This window comes from Camelus ferus, chromosome 6, assembly GCF_009834535.1.
Source record: "Camelus ferus isolate YT-003-E chromosome 6, BCGSAC_Cfer_1.0, whole genome shotgun sequence".
NCBI lineage: Eukaryota > Metazoa > Chordata > Mammalia > Artiodactyla > Camelidae > Camelus > Camelus ferus.
Window position 1 is genome coordinate 82,429,518 of NC_045701.1, and position 22,690 is coordinate 82,452,207.

General features: G+C 45.0%; 1 protein-coding gene across 8 annotated transcripts in view; it reads left to right on the top strand.

Annotated features, from left to right (window-relative positions):
* DGLUCY (D-glutamate cyclase) overlaps positions 1 to 22,690 on the top strand; it is a 120,281-nt gene that overhangs the window by 21,963 nt on the left and 75,628 nt on the right. For 3 of the 8 annotated variants that reach the window (XM_032482513.1, XM_032482514.1, XM_032482515.1), the window contains exon 3: positions 18,928 to 18,975. The exons of 3 other annotated variants lie outside the window; for them this stretch is intronic. In XM_032482513.1, the coding sequence (XP_032338404.1) occupies positions 18,949 to 18,975 (27 nt within the window). In that variant the 5' untranslated portion in view covers positions 18,928 to 18,948. Of the gene's footprint in view, positions 1 to 17,278; positions 17,496 to 18,927; positions 18,976 to 22,690 lie in introns of those variants that run through there. 2 more of the 8 variants (XM_014558776.2, XM_006184227.3) reach the window with 2 other exon arrangements.

The following is a 22,690-nucleotide window of genomic DNA, read 5'->3' on the forward strand; positions in this document are numbered from 1 at the left end:
TGACCAACCTAGTGGTCAGAGAAGGAGTCTTAAAGAAGAGATAGCTGAGTGGTCTCCAAGGATGAGGAGTTAGACAGGCAAAGAGCCAGAGGAAGATGTTCCAGGCAGAGAAGGCAAGCCGGAAGCCCGGGAGAACAGGGCCCCGCTGGGAACTGCAAGTAATTACTGAGAATTCAGTGTTATGTGCTAAGTGCGATTCCCAGCTCCAGGGTTACAGCAAAGCAGAAAACAAGGATCCTGCCCTCAAGGAAATTACAGTAAAAGATACTTGAAAGTGAAAAAAACAGCAGTTTGAGCATTGTGTTCCAATTTACCGGGGGGGGGGGGGGGGGGGGGGGGACCTGTCAGCTAATAAGATGACACTTTAAATCTGCTTCTGAGCCCCTGTTTTTAGAATGCGTTTCTTCCTTTTGGGGGCATCTCCTTCCACAATAAGTCCACAACCCCAGGGGCCCTTCTTGGGTGCGTGAGAGTCCAGAGAAACCAGAAAAACTGGAGCCCTCTGGAGGGCTGTGTTCCCTCTTGTTATTTTTGCCACTACTGCCAAAAGTGCCTCGGCTGACACACGGGAGCCTGGGGCAGAGTTTGTCCAAGGAAGAAAGTTCTTCCAGCACAGACGTGTGAGCTGTGTCAGGAGGAGAGAGAGGGAAGAGGCCTCTTTTCCACAGGGTTCCCCTCAGTTTGGGATGCCGAGGTCATAGTGGACCTCAGCTCCCAATGCCCTAGACCCCATGAATACAGACACACACAGGCACACCTGCAGGTGAGGGGCTCCCAACCTAAAGCCACATGCATTCTGAGAACCAGCATCTTTCCTAAGGAACCCCGTCCTCTGAAGCAAGGAAACCTCTTCCTCTCCTGCTCCAAGGCCAGCTCCATCTCCCACCCCAGGATGAATAACATCACACTGTGGGAACTGAGGAGGAGTATGACCCTTCTCTAGTATATAAGTAACAATCAAGTAGTCAGATAAGTGACACAAGGGTCATTCAGTGGCTGTTTAATGTTGACTGTATTGGACACCATTAGGACTGACTACTCTATACCCTTTGCCCCTTCTAAAGTCCTCCCCCTCCTCCATTCTCTCTCTGGTTCCCTAGAGGGCTACAAGCTTCTAAAGCTGCCTGGCCCTCCTGCCCACAGTGGGGCCATAAGTCCCTTCCTCAGAGTATTTTTGGGCTCGCCACTGAGAAAGTCAGTGTCCTTCTGATGATGGAAGCTGTCAAATGTACCACTCCAGAGCTGGTGGCAGCTCTGTCAAGAAGATATGGGTGATGGTGCAGCGAGAAAAGGCAACCACAGAATGGAAAGAAGCAAGGAGGAGAGACCATGAGGGATGGGACTCCCTGGTTCCCACCATGTTTGACTGCCCTGTGGTCCTGGCAATAAAATCCTCCCTTTGCTTAAGCTACTTTGTGTGCTTCATGTAAATCTGTCCATCATAACTAGGATGACCAAGTAATTTATTGTCCAAACCAGGACATTTTAAGAATGAAAGAGGTTACTATTAATACTTACCCTGGGACAACAGACGTTATCTGGGTGACACCGCTCACCCTCCTTACAACCCGCTAATCAGTGATGGTGGAAGTCAATCTGTCCAGCATCGGGGTGCATGCAGCAGGTGGGGCCGTGAAGATGGAAGGCGTACCTGATGGTGTAGGTATTCCCTGGCAGCTGCAGCACTTTTCCTCCCTCACCAACTGCCTGACCAGACTCACTACCCCATAGAGGAAAGCGTCTTGCACCCAGCTTGTTCCAAAATTGCTTGTAGGGGAGCCTCACAGATTGGGAACTAGACTGGTTCCATCCCAGCCATGGATCTCAGGAAGGATCATTTACTCTCTCTAGACCTCAGTGTCTTCAACCAGAAAAGCAGAGGGGAAGGGAACCTGTTAAATGACAGTGATGTTGTCCCCATGTGCTTTGCCCCTCAGGATGCCGCTGCCTCCTGAGCTGCCACCTGCCTGTGACTTTTTTGTAACCTTCCCTCCCAGGTTCCTTTGAGCATCATTTCTGAGTTGAGGGCGACAAGGAGTTCCTGAAGGCTGGGCAGCGTCTCCTGCCTAGGCTCTGGGGGAGGCCTCTCCTAATTAGGAAACTGGGAGCCACCAGCGGGAGCTCATTGATGTCCAGGAAGAGAGTCCACTGGTGGCCACAGGGTGCATGACTCAGCTCCTGCCACCACATCTGGTGCCGTTTGCCGAGTCACACAGATCAGCTCTCCCAGACAGCTGGGAAAAGAGAGATCCTGGGAGAGTTGCCCACACCCTTCTTCTGGAGCCAGGCTGTCCTCATCAGAAACCCAGGAAGTATACACACTGAGGGTGGTGATGGCCCCATCCTCCAAGGTCACAAAGGGTGCGCTGTCAGGGACTATTCAGGGTTAGCCCTGGCGGCTGCATCCTCAGGTGTAATTCCACCAACTACTCCGGCTTCTCTAAACATCCCAGCCTCTTAGTCTTCTACCCTTTGCCCTCAACAAGCATGGGAGGAAGGTGTGGCCAGTGTGGACTTGACTATATGAAGGGCTGTTGCTTTAAGGAATGTTGAATGTGGAAAGACCTATAAAACCAGCCTGGTAAATTTCCAGTCCGTTTGTCCATTCCCAGAGGGCATAGGCCTTTTCCTGAACCTGGAAATAATGCAAAGAGTTCTGGCAACTTGGCAAAGGTCCATAGTCTGCCTGAGCAATTCAGACTTGCATGTCCAGGGCAGAAGATAAAGACACCCAGGTCCTGCCGTAAGAGATCACTCTCAGTTCAGGCCCCTGTTCCATCCCTGGTGGGGTCCCTGTAATCACTGCAGCCTGGAATAAATGCCCTCAGGTCCCCTGAGCCCATCCCTGGCTCCAAGCTCTCCTGCCTCAGCCAGGCTGAGTTTCCTGGGACATAGCTTTCATTCAACCCTCTTCTGCTTTAAAACTTGAGTGGCTTTTGGCTGTTAATCAATCACCCTTGCAATTCCAGTGCTCTCTCCTCTGACCTCCTACCCATGAAAATTGACCACATCTCCCAAATCAAACCCTGGACCCCATGCAGACTGACATCTATCCTCCTATTCTCCTTACTCATTCCTATCTCTACGTGCCTGCAGCCCTCTGCCCCTTTCAAATCTTGCTATTCTTCAAGGAAGAATCTTTCTTGAAGCCTTTCCTAAGAACTTCAGCCCATACTGATTTCATTTATTATCCATATTGTTAGTTTAACAGTGAATCTCATGTGGACACATTCTTTACTATTACACTGGCTTGTGGGTCTGGTCTTCTCAGTTACATCATGTGCAGGACAGAAACTCCCTTCTGTGTATTCATATCCCCACTCCCCCATCTTGGTGCTTATGTTAGTACCAAACTCATAGTAGACGTTCAATAAACTCTCGTTAACATGGTTTGATTTCCATACTGAGTGAAAACACTTTGGTTTCTGTTACTTTTGCTGTTTGCTAGTGGTTTCTGATCTCCTCAAATATGATGACATCGATGTGAGGTGAGTGGCGCTCTGAGTACTGCAAGATCGAGAAGACACGTGGTGATAAAAGGCTTTTACATGACTTATATTTTATTCGTTCTAACACACATTCGAGAAACAGCCATGCCTGTAGGTTGAGGAGAGAAAGAGTAGCCACTGAGAGTACAGGAGATGCTTGCTGCCTATGGTTCAGGAACAACTTTGTGTAGCTGTATAGCAGAGACCCATAGCTTCATGGAACCCAGACTGAGACCCCATATGCAGTCAACACGATCATTGCAAGTACCTAATCCAGGCAGCTTCTCTCTGCTGCTGTCAAGCCCAATTGCACTTAAGATATTTTGTGAAACAAATGGATAGATACAACAGAGAAGAGGTTAGAGAAATTCATATACTCATAATGATAATATTAGTAATACATTACTGAGCACTAATTGCTGGGTGCTGTTTGTCACTTTATCTGTTATGTGTGATTTAACCCTCCTAGAATGCGTTATTCCCATGAGGAGACTGTCAGCGGGGGTCATGTGAAAAAAGAGGAAGGGGCCAAGCTTTGCATTTAGGTAGACAAGATACAAAACAGCAACTACAGATAAACAAAATGTGGTCTATCCATGCAATGGAATATTACTCAGCCAATAAAAGGATTGACATACTGATACCTGTTGCAATACGAATGAGCCTTGAAATAGTCTGCAAGGTGAAAGGAGCCAGACACAAAAGTTCACATATTATTCCATTTATATGGTTCCATTTATATGAAATGTCCAGAATAGGTAAATCCAGATAGAAAGAAAGCAGATTAGTGGTTGCCAGGTGCTGTGAGGAGGGGGAAACTTCATACCTATTTATTTGCAGGTATGAAGTTTCCATTTGGAGTGGTGAAAAATTCTGGAACTAGAAACGGCTGAGGTTGTACAACATGGTGCATTCATTAACACCACTGAAATTATAAACTTTAAGAGTGGTAAATTTTATCTTATGTATATTTTACTATAATTTAGAAAAACTCACATGGAAACAGGATCCCAGAGGTGGGGGTGACCATCTGGAAAGAGCCCTCAGGAAGCCTTAGACACAGGTGGGAGTGCTTCAGAATTTCTTAAGGCTAGGAGCTAGAGTTCAAGGTGTGATCTCACAAGACTGGGCTGTCTGTTGTCTGGGCATCGAGATAAAGGGTGTATAATTTTAGAAAAGGAACCACCACAAGTTGTAGTTAATGAAGCCGGCTCACTCTGTGACTTAGGCACCAGGATCTGAAGCACCGCGGGTGTCCTGTGTCCGGTGACCTCTCCTTGTCTCACAAAGGTCAAACCATCTTCTCCCCTCCCGAGGGGGCACCATCAGAAAGAAACCCACTCCAGGTCTTTCATGGATTGCCTTGGCCCTGAAAGCAGACAGGAGACATGCTCACTTTTCTTCTCAGCAGCTACAGAGCAAATGTCATTTCTTGGTGGTCCTGCCTTTGAGTGCTTATTGCTAAGCATTAAGTCCACCCCTGCCCCAAGAGCCTCTAAGAGACAAGATTGGCAAATACTGTTTCCCTGTGGGGCACGAGGAGAGAGAAGAGTTGGGGAGCTGCTTCTCAGGATCCTGTAGGGTGAATCTCTACTCCTGGCCTGCGCTTTATCTCACCTCTGGCCACAACAAGGAAAGTGGCCATGAGTGGCCTCTCCGCTACCTTTTTGCGTGTGAGGGAAAGTGACTTGTAGATGCACTCCACGTTTTCTCTTATGCAAGGGATTGTTTTTTTCCTAATGGAGTCAAGCCTCTTAAAAGAAATACACACAGTTCAATCAATTTCTTTTGTGGATTTCAAAAGAGATGCTTTATTCAGTCTGGAAATATGGCAACAGCAGAGAACAAAAGCAAAGAACAAAGACTTGCAATTATTTGGAGAGTGGCATGGGAGGAGAGAGAGAAGACCATGCCAATGAGGGGAGAAAAATGGTGGCTGAAGGGAACAGATGGGAACAAATGCCCCTGATTTTTCCTCAATTGTTGGGGCCCTTTCCTTTCTTCATCTCATCAGTGGACTCTCCATTGATGTACCCCACCTTCTCCAGCATCACATCTGGGCCCATCTTTCCCCTAGACACACCCTCTTATCTTAATAACCTAGAGCTGGCACTACCACCCTGTCCCAAACCTCACATCTCAATGTCCCATGGACGCAGGATCCAATCCCTGCCTCCCATGGAGAGAACTTGCTGGGCTGAGACTCTGACCTGAGCTAGTGTATCTACAAGTCCTTGTGCCCTTCCACTCAAGCCCTCCTTACAAGAATCTCACCTGTGGTGTCAGGAGATAATGTCATAACTCAGAGAAATGATTGGATTTCAGGTGCCATATAGGCTGGTGGCAGGCATAAGTTGATCCAGATTGGGTCTTCATCATACCTTCAAGTTAAATTGTGGAAGTGGTTAACTGAACCTGTGAAACGATGCATTCTTGAAAATTGAGGAGTGAGACCCTCTCTCCACTCCTCCTGGGGCCACCAGGTCAATGGAGCAGTTGGTACAGCTGTAAGGGCTCTGGGCTTTCCCAGAAATGCCTGAGTGGGAACTGACCACAGCACAGGTCTCCAGAGAGACTCGTCTGCCCTTGGAATGCTTGGAGTTCACACCCACGCTCAGGGCACTGCTGAGGTCAGCACCTGCTGGCTCGTGTCTCTGAACTTCTCAACCACCAGGATCGTAGCTTCCAGCTTCAGCCAGGGGCCAGCTCTGATGACAGCTCAGCTCACCCATGTGGACTTTCCCTTTCTGCTTCTTCCCAGGGAAAGCAGCTGGCCCACTGGGAAGGAGTGGGTAAGCGATGGCTAAAAGACGATTCTACTGACCTCATACTGGGAAAACTGGATAAATTTCTGAACTGGCACAGAGCATGCTACCCAGGAAACACTTTCCAAGATTCACTTGTACAATTTCTGGTTTCTGTGTCAGCTTAAAAAAGAAAAAACCTTAAATCTATAGAAGTTTTCATCATAAAATGATTAGGAAGTGATGAGTTTTGAGTGTGTATCACCTTTGTTTTTAATGCAATGTATTTAACTGTAAGTTTATATAATATGATTTTTAATAATGGCTGTGTTTAACTACTAGCTCACAAAATCCCTGAAAATTGATCGATCAGTTCCTATAAGCTTGAATGAGCCAGCTCCCGCCTGTCTCATCCTGACCATGTTCGTCTTCCTGCTGAAAAGACATAATTCTTAGAAGGGCAGCCTGGATATCCTTCAAGGGCAGGGAGAGTGGCCATCTTGTTGGTCACTGAATCACCCGTGTGGCCTAGTGGCCAGCAGGTACTAGGTACGCTCAGTGCGTGCGTGTTGACTGACAGCAAAGGGCCATGTCTTAGTAACCACGGCAGCAGTTAAAGAATTCTTGGCAAATAGTAGGCTCCTGGAAAGTCCTGGCTGTTTGAACATGGAAAATAATGGAAGAAGAGAAAATGTAATGCAACTAGGTCTTTAGCTTATTCATCTTTTTAAGTTTAATAAAAATAAAAGATGTCTGTCCTGGGCCCAGGATGGGTGCTCTCTGCATGTGGGGTCCAATGTTAGAGGAGAATGAGAGAAGACGTAGAGTAGAAGGAAGCCTGCTTGAAGCAGGAAGTCGTTTTAGAAGAATTAAGGTAAAGAAACTGGTTTACCTTCTGACCTACAAAAGAGAAACACAAATTAAGAAGGGAGGCAACAACTGGGGTGGGGTCAGCACTTCCAAACTCATTTTAACACTTGTCCTTCACTGATAAGCATAAGAATCTCCCTTCTTTTTTAGAGCTTCTGATTTGTCCCCCTGGGGGATGGAGTCTAACCATTACCTTAGGATGAGAAGTCCTGGGTCACCCCACCAGCCCAAGGGATTTGCAGTTTTGTTTATGAACATAATGTTTTTGGTCAGTTGAGCTGTTTTTTTCAGTGGCCTCTTTCTGCCCTCAGCACCAAGGCTGAGAAACAGAATGTGAGAGACTGAGCCGAGGGCTGGCAGGGAGCAGACCTGGCTTCCAGGTCTGCACCCGGAAAGGCTGACCTGCTGAGCCACCTTCAGCAAGTCGCCACCCCTTTCTAAAGGGTCTCAATTTCCTCACCTTTAGCAAGAAAATTAGATGATTTTGAAGTTTCGTCTCAGCTCTAACATTCTATCAGCCCAAGTTCATTTCTCATCCTGACCTAGATTTTAAAGATAATGTACTTAAAATATTACAGAATTTGAAAGTGATCAGTTATCTCCTCCACTTGGAAATGTCATCCCTGGCAGTGCATTGGTGGGTGTTGGGGGCTATTTTGGTGCCTGGGTGTTCAGAAGAGGAGGAAGAGAGGGTGGAGAGATTACCAATTCAGTAACCTCCTCACGACTTCTGAGGCCAAGTCAATGCTTGTCTTGAATGCCTAATCCAAATAGCTATGAGCTGTGGAGGTGTGTTAGAATGGTTATTTTAAAAAAAAAAAAAAAGCTGCCACTTTCTTTTACTGAGTGCCTCCTTGGAGCCTTGGACTTGGCATGATTCCTTTCTGATTTTCACAACAAACTCTCAAGGTGAGCAGGATGATTCCCATTTTGTAAGTGAGCAGGGAGGTAACTTGCTCAGGGTTCCATAGCTTGATGGAGCCAGGACTGAAACTCAAATTTGATACCAGCGCCTGTCTTCTTCCACTACATGGGGGTTAAAAAGTGTGGTCCCGGGCCAGCAACACCATATCCCTTGGGAGCTTAGAAATGCAAATTCCCTACCAAATAAAGAACTCTGGGGGTGCGGCCCAGAAATCCGTGTTTTAACAAGCCCTCCAGGGGATTCAGATGTACACTCACATTTGAGAACCCCTTATGATGTTAGGGTGCCTCTCGGCAATAGCTTGGCCAGCTGTCACACTGCAATCCCCAGAAATCCAATATTTCCAATGTTCTCATAATGATGTGACATTTCCACCAGGACGCTGAAAACCACCCACCCTCTGGCAAGGGGGAAGCATCCTAACACCTTAGGGAGGTTCCAAATGCCACACGAATCATAAAGTTGGGTTATTGAAGTATTCTTGAGTCAAGTCAAAATAAACCACCAGAAACTGTCTTTCTGGTCTGACTTTCTGGCTTCAGTAAGGTGATCAGTATTCTAGACTTCTGGGTGTCTCTCTTACTCTTATTAAAGTTTTCTGGGAGATGATAAATGGATTCCAGAAGGTGGTGTTGGGGTGAATTGCCTCTCATTGAAATTTCCTTTTGTCCCCTATCTAGTAGAGGACTTGCCTCATTTTAGGATGAGCGGATCATAATGTCTGGAGTTTTGCATGTTGATTCTTACCTGGGATTGTTGCTCATACCTGCTGCCCTCTCCCTGGGACTGGAGACGAGCAAAAGGGAGGTGTCACTGGGAATGGGAGGCGGGTGCAATTCGCAGAGGAACGGGGCATACATTGGCGGAATGTGGAGGGTCAGCGGACTTTGGTCACAGCTTGGTGGGGTAGAGTAGGACTCACAGGCACTAGCACAGAGAGCATGGACTTGGGGAACTGGGTGTGGTCTGGGAGATTTATGTGTCTCTGCTCCTGGGCATGAGAAGCTGCTATGCCCCACCCAGTTCTAGATCTTGAAGGTGCACAGGTACACACGTTTCCCTCTGGCTGAAGGAAGAACAACCAAAGGGTTGGGGCTCGGTTCCCGCAGGCTGCCTGGGGGAGCTTCCGCCAGTCACCGAGGCTCCGCCAGTCACCGAGGCTCCGCCGAGCTGCTCCATGTGGTCGCCACGTAGATGAAGTTGCTGCAGAAAATCCTCACACCACGTAGGCTGGCTTCATTTCAGTTTCCTGGCCTCAGACTGCAAATGGGCTAACAACACTGCCTGGCAATCCTACCCTCTTCTCCTTTTAGTCTGCTTTGCTCCAACACAAGTATTGTGCCTTTTCCTCCCTCCTCCTCCCCGCTCTCCAGCCCAGCTCTGCTGCTGACCGAGCCTCATGCTTGGCTGGGAAAATAGAAGCCAACAGATGGGAACTCCCTCCCCTTGCCACCACCAAATGTACACACCTTCCTACATCTACTTCTGCAGCAGGCCTCTCTTTCCAGTCTTACACGGGAGGAAGTGTCTCTCCTCCCTTCAAGGGCAAATCCCTCATCTTGTCATCCAAATCCTATCCCCTTTTTGCCTATCCCAGAAAATCACAGCTACTGTTTCTCTCTCTCTCTCTCTCTCTACTTCATCAACAGATTTTCAGTCTCCTGGATCAATGCCATCAACCTATAGGCCTTCTCTGCTGTTATGTACTTGTGTGTGTACATACACATACACACACACACACATGCATATATACATAATGAGAGTTTTAAAACTTTTATATAAGTATATATGTGCATATGAATGTGTATATATACACACACATATATATAATTCATATATATATATGAGTTTTAAAAACAACAGCAAACGTCTCCCTTGACCCAGCCTCCCGCCTCCAGCCCCCACCTCGTTTCCGGCTCTCCTGCACCTCCCATTCTCTCCTCTACTTACTCCAATCTACCTCTGTCTGCACCACTCTAAAAGCAGCAATTCTTAGCCTGGAGCACTTTGGTCCCCCAAGAGACATTTGGCAATGTCTGGAAACATTTTTGGTTGCCGCTGCTTGGGGGAGGGCTGCTACTGGCCTCCAGCAGGTGAGGGCTGGGAATGCTACTGAGTATTCTGCAGTGCACAGGACAGCCCCCTGCAACACGGAGTTCTGGGGCCAATAGTGTAGTAGTTGAGAAATCCTGATAAGGAGACTACTCTTAGCCAAGTTGCCAAGAGCTTCCATGATGCCTAATCTAAGAAACTATCTTACGTTCTTATCAGGCCTGCTCTCCTGGGTTCCATGACACTTGTCTCTCTTGGTTTTCCACGTATACTTCGGGCCGCTCTTTGCATGGTCCCCCTCTACCTGACTCAATCCTGGGCTTTCTTCTCATATTTCTCTTTCTTCTCTCTTCTCAATTGGTCCATCCAGTGGCTTCGTATCATTTCCAGGCTGACTCTGAAGCCCGAGTGTCTACTTCGAGTAGCTCTCAGTTTCCTGGCTGTGTGTCCATAGTCACAATTTCTTCTGTTACTTGGCAGCCTCAGTTTCTTCTTCAGTAAAATGGGGGTGAGAAGAATAGCACTTACTGCACAGAGTGGAAATAACTGAGTAAGGAAACCCAAGTAAATGCATGGCAGAGAGTTTTATTCATATCAGCTGTTATTATTTTTATTTATGACTCTGACATAAAAATTGCACATTTTTTACTTTTCACCGGAGAGCTCAAGAATGGATACTGAAGACTCACCAGATGAAATTGAGAGAGGTGTTAAGTTCAATCTAATTTAAAAAAGAAAATCAGGGGGAGGGTGTAACTCAGTGGTAGAGTGTGTGCCTAGCATGCACAAGGTGCTGGGTTCAATTCCCCAGTACTTCCATCAAAAATAAAAAATAAAAGAAACAAACAAAGCTAATTACCTCCCTCCCCCCGCCAAATTTTTTTTAATTAGAAAGAAAAACAAAAACAAAAACCACTGCCTGAGCGTGAGCATGTGCCAGACACAGGGCTAAGACTGGGGATTTATGGCACAAGACAGGATTGCTTCCCTGAAGAGCTTAACTGACGTGAGTCCACCAGAGAGAAACATAGAGGAACACATGGAAGTATTAGGCAGCATATGATAGATGCCTGATTATTGAGAGACAGTAGTTTTCAAACAGGATTTCATGAAATCCACTCTTCAGAGATGCTTCAAGGGGGTCTTCAAACTTTTGAATTCAAATTTCCTTCTTTTAAATTGAGATATTACTGGCATGTAACATTATATTGCTTTCAGGGGTACAATGTAATAGTTCGATATTCAGTTTCTATTTTAAAGTGTATTTTAAAGTGTCTTAAAATTGTAATAAGAAATTTCAAAATGATAATACCAATACGTTAAGTTTTGGTTTAGGTTGATAAATTTTGTGCAGGTTGTAATGAAGTGTCTCCTTCCATTTCTTTTTGATAAAAGAAAATTTCCATTTATCTAAATACAAGTTGCAAGAAGGACTATTTTGTTTTAGTTTGTTTAACAACTTTATTGGTGATAGAATTCACCCATTTAAGTTGTGGTGTTTTTGTAATAGTTACAGACTGCAGCAGCTTATCTTAGTGAATCAAGATTCTCCTGAGTTTGTGCAGTCACAGAAAATGCAAATATAGAGTGAAATGAGGATGCTGCAAGGTGGTACCTGAGCCCCACAAGTGTCTATGACATCAATTTCTTAATTTTTATGTTCGAGCAAATAAAAATACTTCCTTTGGCCGCCTTCCTAAGTATTTATATAAATTTGAATGTATAAAATTATTTCATACTAACTAAAAACCTTCATTTATCTGCTTTATATATTGAGGGTGTACCTAAGAGTTAGATTGAAGAGAGATAATTTGACAAATACTAGTTGAGCGTGTGCCACATACCAGGCCCTGGCCTAGGCTCTGGAACTCGGCCATGAACAAACAGACATCAGGGCCTGCTCTCATGAAGCTTAGAGTCTAGTGCAATAACTAGAGAGAAATAAATCAAGTGGAACATCAAGCAGGCTGGGGGGTAGGGGGCAGGGGAGCTCAGGAGCTGGGCAGGGGAGGAGGCAGGAGACAGGGAACAGACCAGTGACGTAAGCATGCACGTGCAGGTGACATTTTGAAATTTCCGTCTTTCTGTGAAATCTTGGTATTTCGCTCATCATAGATGGTGCATTAGTTTTGATTTTTTTTAAATCAATGCTTATCTCGGTGACTGTTTGATGCCCTCTTAAATTTTGCAGTACTTGCCCCCTGGTTTAATTCCCAGAAGCAGAGTCTGTGCAAATGGGGTTGCAGTCACCAGTGGAGGGCTTTGGATGCCTGGCTGTGTCTTTAGAAAGGTCACTGAAGGGTCTGGAGCAAATAGACGACGTGGCCAAAATATCATCTGGGGTCTGTTGGTCTGGGAGCACACGGAAAACGAGAGGAAGAGACCTGAACACCAGGACCAATCGGAAAGTTTATTGTGATGGTCCAGGCCCGGGTGTTGGAACAAAAGACAGTGGGAAGGAAAGCTGGTCACTTCATGCCTTTCATGCGCCTCTGCTGGCCTTAAACCATCCCCAGAAGTCAACATGTCCCAAACAACTGCACACGTAATGAATGCCAGCTTCTTGCCTCTTTCTGTTTTTAATATGGTTGATTTGTGCAAAACAGGAAGTGCTGCCGCGATAATGGCATTATTTGTAGCTGAGAAATGTTCTTTTGAAAACTCTGAAAACCATTGGTCCCTTGTGCTGAAGGTCAGCTGTGCTAGTGGACTCTCCCATTGGGTGGGCCCCGTTCCAACAGGCGCCATGATTTCCCTCTGCTCTGCCAGCAGAATGGACTCAAGGGCTGCTCTGTTCCTAAGACTGGCGACAAGGTTGCTTAGCCTTTCAGGAACTTCCAGCTGTGTGGGGCCCTGGCACTGCAGAGAGGGGCTGGCTGAGTGCCTGCCAGGCCCTGTGAAGGCAGAGAGATTTAAAGGGAGGTTACAGGAAACCCTCCCCTGCCCCAGGCTTTGGTCCTAGACAAACAGTTCAATTCAAGGTAGCGGCTGCAGGATAGGGGAACTCAGAGGAAAGGTAATTTCCTGAGACAGAAGCAGACGGGAACGTGCAGTGGGCACCGAGCTAGAGTTGGGGACCAGCCCCATAAGCTGGAAATTCTAGTCTTCTGTTCAGTTGAATCTGAATTTCTCACTTTGATTCACCCTGGTGGCCTCACTCACTCGGACTTCTCTAATCATTTTCTAAAATGACATTTTCACTGAGCCATGAAGATATTCTTTTGGAGAGCAGTCTTTTGGAATCAGAGCCTGGCTAGAAGCCTAACTCCATGGCTTCCTAACTGTGTAACCTTGGGCTGGTTGCTTAATCTCTCTGAGCCTCGGTTCCCTCATGAAGTTTACATGAGGATGAAATGCAGTTTTATGTATATATGGGACCCAACAATAGTCAAATCCCTGCTCTGTTACTTGACATCCCTATGGCCACAGGATATGTCTTGACACTTAACCAACTTCTCAGAGCTTCAGTTTCCTCATTTTTGATATGGGAATAATAAGAGTGCCCACTTCAGAGCCTAGCTGTCAGGGTCAAATGAAACAAACCCCTGAATTAGATAAACCAGAAACATGGCATATGGTAGGAACTCAGTAAATGGTTATTTTGATTACTAGTATGGTTGGAAATGGTAGCTATTATTAACATAACTTTGGGATAGAGTGGAATAAACATGGGAGCAAGTTTAATTTTCAGGATCTCAATGAAATATTTCAGATCTCCTTTTTCAGCTCTTCTGGTTCCCACTGATTCATTCCATCAAGTATTTACTGAGCACGTACTATGTGCCAGGCACTTTGTTAGGCACAGGGGACACGGCGGCCACCAAAACAGGCATGTTTCCTGTTTTCTTGCAGCCTAATGTCTAGTGGAAGAGTCAGACAATCAAATAATTTTATGGATTTAGAATTCTCTAAAGTAATGACTGCTTTGAAGGAAAAGCTTGGCAGCTTTGAGAATTTGTAACAGAAGATGCTGACTTGGTCTGGGAGGGGTCAGAGTGGCTTCTGGAGGAAGTAAAGCTTGATTTTGAGATCTGAAGATGCGGGAAGTGAGTAAGCCTGTCCCTCTGTCCCTCTGTCCCTCCCTGGACCTGCAGAGGCTGTGAAGCCTGGCAGTCTTCATGCCTTGGCCCCCTTAGATTCCAGGCATCTCATCCCCCAGGTGTAAGGTTCAGATTATTAATACTCAGTGATTTGCCTTCCTCCTTTACCTCGGAGTGATGGCGGAGGAGATCAGGGGTGCCACTGCCCTCTGCAGAAAGGGAAAGCTGTGTGACACCTGAGAAGGCAGAGGCCCACATGGAGACCCAGCCTGAACAGGAAACCAGAATCCAAGTCCTGCCCAGCTACCCCTGTGGAGCCAGCAGACGAGAACTTGCGTTTTTCCTGCCCTAACTTAAACTTCCTTGGGCTTATGTAAAAATGAGCATAAGGATGCTAAGGGTGCTGGCTGATGGCTGCTGGTTTCTCCTCTGGGTTTCCAGCCAGGGCCTGGATACTCTAGCTCAAAGGAGCTGAAACAGGAAATGGACTTTGGTCTCCCTGCAACAGTTTGCAGAAACCTTGATTCCAACCAGAGGCCAAATCAACTTTTGAGGACTAATCCCTCGGCCCTCGGCATTGTCAGAGGCGACCATTTCTGGAAGCTCCACATCTAATTCAGGTTGAGGTGTCTCTTTAGGAAAAGTATCTTAAATTCCAATTTCTATCACCCACTGAATCCCTTCAATTGTCTTCCCTTTTCTTAACTTTTAAATAGCTACAATTACCTGGCATACAATAGTTACCTGGGTTTATTTTTTTTTTTTTTGAAGGGGCCTCATTTTAGCTAAGCAATTGCAAACAATAGCTTGGTTATACTTCTGAATTCTTTTGACACAAGCAATTGCTTCTTTTCCAAAGTGTGCTCTGACGCTATCTGAATAGTGCAATATTTCTCTCCCTTAGCAGTTTTGCCTGGATCTCACCCACTGAAAAACCAGCTGTAAATATTTGGCATTCCTTGCACCTCTGGTCGTCCGTCCACACAGTTCAAACTTCCGGGGCTCTGCATTTCAGCTTTAAAGCTGCAAGGAAAATGGAAAGGCTGGGGCTTGTTTCTGGCCCTAAAGCTCTGCTTCTATATAAACAGTCATCCTGTGAGGGGTACAGGTTTGGGTGTTGCCAAAGTTAAGGTTTCTATTGTGTGTGTGTGTGTGTGTGTGTGTGTGTGTGTGTGTGTGTGTGTGTGTGTGTGTGATAATATATACATAACATAAAACTGACCATTTTAGCCATTTTTTAAGTGTACAGCTCAGTAGCATTTTTAAGTACATTCACACTGTTCTGCAACCTTCAGCACCATCCATCTCCAAAACGTTTTCATCTTCCCAAACAGAAAATCCACACTCATTATACAGTAACTCCCCATTCTTCTCCCCCAGCCCCTGGTGCCCACTATCCTGCTTTCTGTCTCTATGAATTTGCCAATTCTGGTTATCTTATATAAGTGGAATCAGACAACACCTCTCCTTCTGTGACTAGCTTATTTCACTTAGCATAATGCCTTCAGGGTTCAGCCATATTGTCACCTATATCAGAACTTCATTCCTTTTTGTGGCTGAATAAAATTCTGTTGTACGTTCATGCCACGAGTTGTATATCCATTCGTGTTGATGGAGACGGGTTGTCTCCATCTTTTGGCTGTTGTCTAATAATGTTTAACATTAATAGATGGGATCTGGCTCCTCTGTGACCAATTTAACAACTATCTTTTGACTTTATTTTATTCTCTAGAAATAGGACATCAAACAGAGCAATTTGGACCCAGGGCTCGTCAGGCAAGCTGAGGCTGGGGAAGGGGAAGAGTGGGTAGCTTGGTCATTTGTGGACCTTTGCAGAGCTGTATCTGGAGGTCCAACTGGTCAGAGATAGCACCCTGGGTGGGAAGGGCTGCACGACACCGGGTTTCTGATTACATAAGAGAGCTTTCATTTAAACCCATTAATTTATTCATTCATTTACATACTCACTCATTCCAATATTATCGAATGTGGTAGTGAGCTCAGCCTGCCCTGAGCTTCTGACCACTAAAGGCAGAAAGAAAAGTACATCGCTGTGCACAACGCCTAAGGGTGTGGGATTCGAGAGGAGAAGCATGGCATGCTGTGGGAACATGGAGGGGGACGCTCACCTGTACTTGGGACCCAGGAAAGGCTGTGGAGGAAGTCACACCTGTGCTAAGTCATAAGGAAAGGGAGGAAGTTAGCCAGGTGGAGGAAGAAGGCAGGAATAGTGGGCCAGGTTTAGGGAGGGAAAGGCAAGGGCCTGGAGTTCAAAGGGGGGGCCTGCAGTGGGCTTTGGTGTGTGCCTTGTGTTTTGAGGTGAGGGTGCCAACATTCATGGAGGCGGGAAAGGTGAAGCCACAGGTGCAAGCAGGAAATTTGCTAAGGGATCTCATATGGTGTTTGGGCTTAATCCTGGGGCAAAAGAGAAGTCCTTATGGCTTCCAAGGAGCCATCCTTGGAAGGGCATGAAACACAGCACAGATCAGAAGAAGGAGATCTGGTCTTCTCGTGAAGAAGGCATCTGGCTAAAGCTCATACAAGCCAGCATCTTCTGAGCACTTTCTGAGTACTGAGTGCTGTTGTGGTTAATCCTCACAACAGATGACCAAGTGATTGACAAGGAAACTGAGGCCTAGAGAGAAACTTACCAAGGCCTCCAAGTTGGGGCGGCAGGTCCAACCATCTTCTCGACTATTCATTGTGGTCTGTGGACTAAAAGCAGCTACATCTCCTGGGAGCTTGTCAGAAATGCAGAACCTCAGCCTCATCCCGGACATTCTGGATCAGAACCTGGATTTTAACAGGGTCCCCAGGTAATTCTTGAGCACACTAAAGTTTGAAAATCACTGATGGTGATTCCCAAGACTGGCTGCACATTTGCATCTCCTGGGCAGCTTTGAAAATCCTTGGGGCCCGGGTTGCACTTCCAGATCAATTACATCAGAATTTCTGGGGCTGTCATCCAGGCATTAGAATTTTTAAAGTTCCGCAGGTGATGTGAGCTAGGCTCTTGCATTATGCATCCCTATTTCAAGGGAGGTCAGGCTAACTCCTGCAGGGAAACTGGACACAAGCCTGCATCCACCCACCGGGGGCTCTGCAGCTTTAAGAACTGGGACTGGCTGCCTGCCTAGGAGGCCACCCGCCATTGCACAGGCCACGTGAGCACAGGCTGTGGAGCGAGGCTGCGACAGTGCTGGGGCTGGCCTGGGCTTGCAGACCCGAGCCCTGCAGAACAACCCGGGTGGCGGAGGCGGGCGAGCCGAAGAAAGGGGAGCGTTGTGCCTTTTTGTGGGAAGCATACATTCTGCAAGGCGGTGGAAACAAAGAGAGGAACTGTTTGTAGCCCTAGTCCAGACGTCCCAAACAAACAGTAAGTCAGGAGGGCAAGGAACACAGCACAGCCACCCCCCTCCTCTGCCCCAGGCGACATCCATACACCCTACCCACTCCAAGGGCTGAAGGTCTTCAGAGCCTGCCTAGGGCAAAACCAGTTAGCAGGGCAGAAAATTCCCTGAAATCCTCCAGAAAATTCCCTGAAAGCCCCATCTGTTCCTCTCTAGGCTGGGCTCAGGACAGGTAGCGCCTGATGACTGACCACGCCTCTGGTATGGGGAGCTTGTCTCCTCTCTGTCCTCCCCCTCCAGAAGCCTTCCAGTGCAGGTCATTGCCCTGAGGACCCCAAGGTCCTGTGAGAGCACAGAAAGTGAAACTGAAACCTGTTAGAACTGTTGGCCTTTGGGCCACAAGCTTGCTGATGAAGGGGCCATGAAGCTAATGGGCAAAACGGGGGGGGGGGGGGGGAGAGGGTGGCAGGGACTGCAGGAACTCCGGGCCGCAGCAGACATGGGCAGTCAGCTGGTCGTAGTTTGCCGGGCACCCACAGGACACAGGCAGGGACCTGTGGAGGAAGGAAAGGTGGAGGCGAGGCAGCATCCAGGCCATTACCTCCACCTTGGCTGGAGGCGGAGCTTTCTCCAGGCCATTAGCCCCTCTGTGTCAGTCTCCACTGGGGCGCCGGGACCGACGTGGCACAGGTGACCGCAGTGGTGGGCTTCTGACCTGTGGGCCACCAAACACTAGAGACAAAGCCTTGTGACTTTGGGGCGTCTCCTTTCTAGCATTACCTGTGCCTCCCTGCCCCTCCTTCATTACGGACGATCGAGAGCCCGCTGCAATCCCCCTTCCTTCCCAGGCAAGAGCCATCACATGTTGGGGCGGGTGGCAGGGTGAGACTGTGTTGGCAGGAAAACAGACGTTGGCATTGATTGGCATGCAGAGGAGGGAAGCTACTTTGTGTCTTCAAGATAACTGGGTGCAAGCTGAAAGGAAGGGAACGAGAGGTCCAGGAGCAGAAAGCAAAGGGAAAGTGGCTTTCCTGGAGGGGTGGAGTGAAGGTGAGGAAGAAGGAGGAGGAAGGTGGCATGGGGTGAGGCAGGGCAGGGCAGGGTGGGGTCGCCTGAGAGAAAGCTCAACTGTGGCTTGTGCATAATTATGATGAAACATCTTAAAGCATCAGATGTGACTTCTAGCTGCAGGGCTAGATCCCAGGAGATCAACTGGTGACCTCTGACAAATTTTACTTATAAATTTGAGCATCCTTAGGAAATGGGAGAATTTCACATGTGACTCTGAAAGTTCTGAAACACCAGGCTCACACTGCAGCAGGGCAGCTGAAGCAGGAGCTGCCTGTTCAAGCATTTTGCATTCCCCACCTCACGCCCCACCTTCTGTCCCTGCTTCCCAGAGGCCTAGCAGATTGTTGCTACTTTTGCTTTTGAGAATAATGGTTCTCTTCTACCTAGAGCCTGCATTTGTATGGATTTATGAGCGTGTACACGCCAGGCACACAGGTATGCTCTCTTTTAATTAATTTCGATTAACCTCTCCCTTTTTTCAGTTGAGGATGACAGATGCAAAAAAACCAAACGTAACTTTCTCCTTAACAGATTTTGCAGCCTTTCCAGGCAATCTGCCAAATTGCTAGATGGTATTTGCATTAAAAAAACATTTTTTTGAGTGCATTTTGTTATTTAGATTTTAAGGATTTCCCAGCCTGCCTTAAGGTGATATTTCATTTGTGCCCCGTTTTATAGCTCTCAAAGTATTTCTTGAACATACATGAATTTATTTTATTCTTCCGGCAGTTATGTGAGGTCAAGTAGTTTGGGTCTTCTTCCTTCACTCTCTTGGAGAGAACTGTCCAGCAGAGAAGCTAAATGACTTCCTTTTGTCCTGCAATAATTTTTCTTACTCATTTTTAAAAATTGAAGTATAGTTAATTTACAATGTTGTATTAGTTTCAGGTGTACACCAAAGTGATTTAGTTATATATATATATGTTCTTTTCCAGATTCTTTTCCATTATGGGTTATTAGAAGAAATTGAATATAGTTCTTTGTGCTATACAATAGGTCCTTGTTGTTTATCTATCTTATATATAGTAGTGTGTTTATGTTGTTGACCAAAAATTAATCAGTTGATCTAAGAATGAAAGGGAAAATTTTATTCAAGCCAAATTTAAGCATTGTAACCCGGGAAGAACATCTCAGAAAGCTCTGAGAACTGCTCTGCTGATTAGAAATCAAGGCACAGTTTTATAAGTTTTTTGAGCCAGAGGGCTGTCCATCAAATGACATCTTATTGACAGTTTATATAATCCAGATTTAAGTGTCATCCTGGTGGGTCATGTGACCTCTTACAAAATCAAGAAGGAATGTTATCTTTTAAGGAGTTGCCTGTTGATGCTCAGAGAATGTTGCTTTTTGCGGTTGAGCAGGTATTCCTGCCGATGGGGGAGGTTTGACAGGTACACGATGCACAGTGCAGGGAGAGAGGAGGTCAAAGGACAGAGAAGAATTTTTATGTTTAAATTTTTCTTGTCTTGCCATAAATATGAATTTTATTCCACAGCGTTAATCCCAAACTCCTAATTTATCGTTCACCTTTTCCCCACTTTCCTATTTGGTAACCATAAATTTATTTTCTGTGTCTGTGAGTCTATTTCTGTTTTGTAAATAAGTTCATTTGTATCATTTTTTAGATTCCACATATAGGTGCTACCATGTGGTATTTATCTTTCTCTGTCTGACTTACTTCACTTAAAATGATAATCTCCAGGTCCATCCATGTTGCTGCAAATGGCATTATTTCATTTTTATGGCAAAATAATATTCCATTGTATATTTTTGTATTTTCTTGATCAGTCCTCTGTCAGTGGACACTTAGGTTGCTTCCATCTCTTGGCTATTGTAAATAGTGCTGCTGTGAACACTGGGGTGCATGTATCTTTTCAAATTACAGTTTTCTTTGGATATATGCCCAGGAGTGGGACTGCTGGATCATATGGTAAGTCTATTTTTAGTTTTTTATGGAACGTCCATACTGTTCTCCATAGTGGCTGCACCAATTTATGTTCCCGCTGACAGTTGGAAAAAAGGAGATTTCCTTTTTCTCCAAACCCTCCCCAGCATTTATTATTGGTAGACTTTTTAATGATGGCCATTTTTACTGGTGGGAGGTGATATCACATTGTAGTTTTGACTTGCATTTCTCTAATAATTAGCAATACTGAGCATCTTTTCATGTGCCTGTTGGCCATCTATATGTCTTCTTTGGAGAAATGTCTGTTTAGATCTTCTGCCCATTTTTTGATTGGGTTTTTTTTTTAATATATTATGCATCAAGCTGTATGAGCTGTTTATATATTTTGGAAATTAATCCCTTGTCAGTAGCATCATTTGCAAATATTTTCTCTCAATCCATAGGTTGTCTTTTCATTTTATTTATGGTTTCCTTTGCTGTGCAAAAGCTTCTAAGTTTAATTAAGTCCCATTTGTTTATTTTTGTTTTTCTTTCCATTTCTCTAGGAGACAGACCCAAAAAAAATTGCTGAGATTTTTGTCAGAGAATGTCCTGACTATGTTTTCCTCTAGAAATTTTATAGTATCCAGTCTTATATTTAGGTCCTTAATCCATTTTGAGTTTACTTTTGTATATTATGTTAGAGAATGTTCTAATTTCATTCTTTTACATGTAGCTGTTCAGTTTTCTCAGTGTCACTTATTGAAGAGACTATCTTTTTTGCATTGTATATTCTTGCCTTCTTTACTGTAGATTAATTGACCATAAGTGCATAGGTTTATTTCTGGGATTTCTATCCTGTTCCATTGATCTGTGTGTCAGTTTTTGTGCCAGTACCATACTGTTTTGATTACTGTAACTTTGTAGTCTGAAGTCAGGGCACATGATTCCTTCAGCTCCATTCTTCCTTCTCAAGATTGTTTTGGTTATTTGGGGGTCTTCTGTGTTTCCATATAAATTTAATTTTTTTGTTGTTCTAGTTCTGTGAAAAATGCCATTGGTAATTTGATAGGGATTTCATTGAATCTGTAGATTGCCTTGGGTAGAATGGTCATTTTAACAATATCGATTCTTCCAATCCAAGAACACAGTATGTCTTTTCATTTGTTTGTGTGTCATCTTCAGCCTCTTTCATCAGAGTCTTCTAGTTTTCAGAGTACAGGTCTTTTGCCTCCTTAGGTAGGTTTATTCCTAGGTATTTTATTCTTTTTGTGCAATGGTAAATGGGATTGTTTCCTTAATTTCTCTTTCTGATATTTCATTGTTAGTGTATAGAAATGCAATAGATTTCTGTATATCAATTTTGAATCTTGCAATTTTACCCAATTCATTGATGAGATCTAGTAGTTTTCTGGTAGTGCCTTTAGGATTTTCTATGTATAGTATTGTGTGATCTGCAAACAATGACAATTTTACTTCTTCCTTTCCAATTTGGATTCCTATTATTTCCTTTTCTTCTCTGATTGCTGTGATTAGAACCTCCAAAACTAAAATAAAAGTGGTAACAGTGAGCATCTTTGTTTTGTTCCTGATCTTAGAGGAATGCTTTCAGCTTTTCATCTTTGCATATAATGTTAGCTATGGGTTTGTCATACACAGCCTTTTTTATGTTGAGGTATGTTCCATTTATACCCACTCTCTGGAGAGTTTTTAATCATAAATGGATATTGAATTTTATCAAACGCTTTTTCTGAATCTATTGAGATGATTATATGGTTTTTATTCTTCAATTTGTTAATATGATGTATCACACTGATTTGCAGATATTGAAAAATCCTTGCATTCCTGGGATAAATCCTGCTTGATCATGGTGTATAATCCCTTTAATGTATTTGTTGGAGTCAATTTGCTAGTATTTTGTTGAAGATTTTTGCTAGTATTTGTTGGAGTCAATTTGCTAGTATTTTGTTGAAGATATGTTCATCAGTGATATTGGCCTGTAATTTTCTCTTTTTTGTGTGATATGTTTGTCTGGTTTTGGTATCAGGGTGATGGTGGCCTCATAGAATGAGTTTGGAAGTTTTCCTTCCTCTGCAATTTTTTGGAATGGTTTCAGAAGGATAGGTGTTAACTCTCATCTCAGTGTTTGGTAGAATTCACCTGTGAAGCCATCTGGTCCTGGACTTTTGTTTGTTGGGAGTTTGTAAATTACTGATTCAATTTCAGTGCTGGCAATTGGTATGTGTCCTGCAATAATTTTGAAGA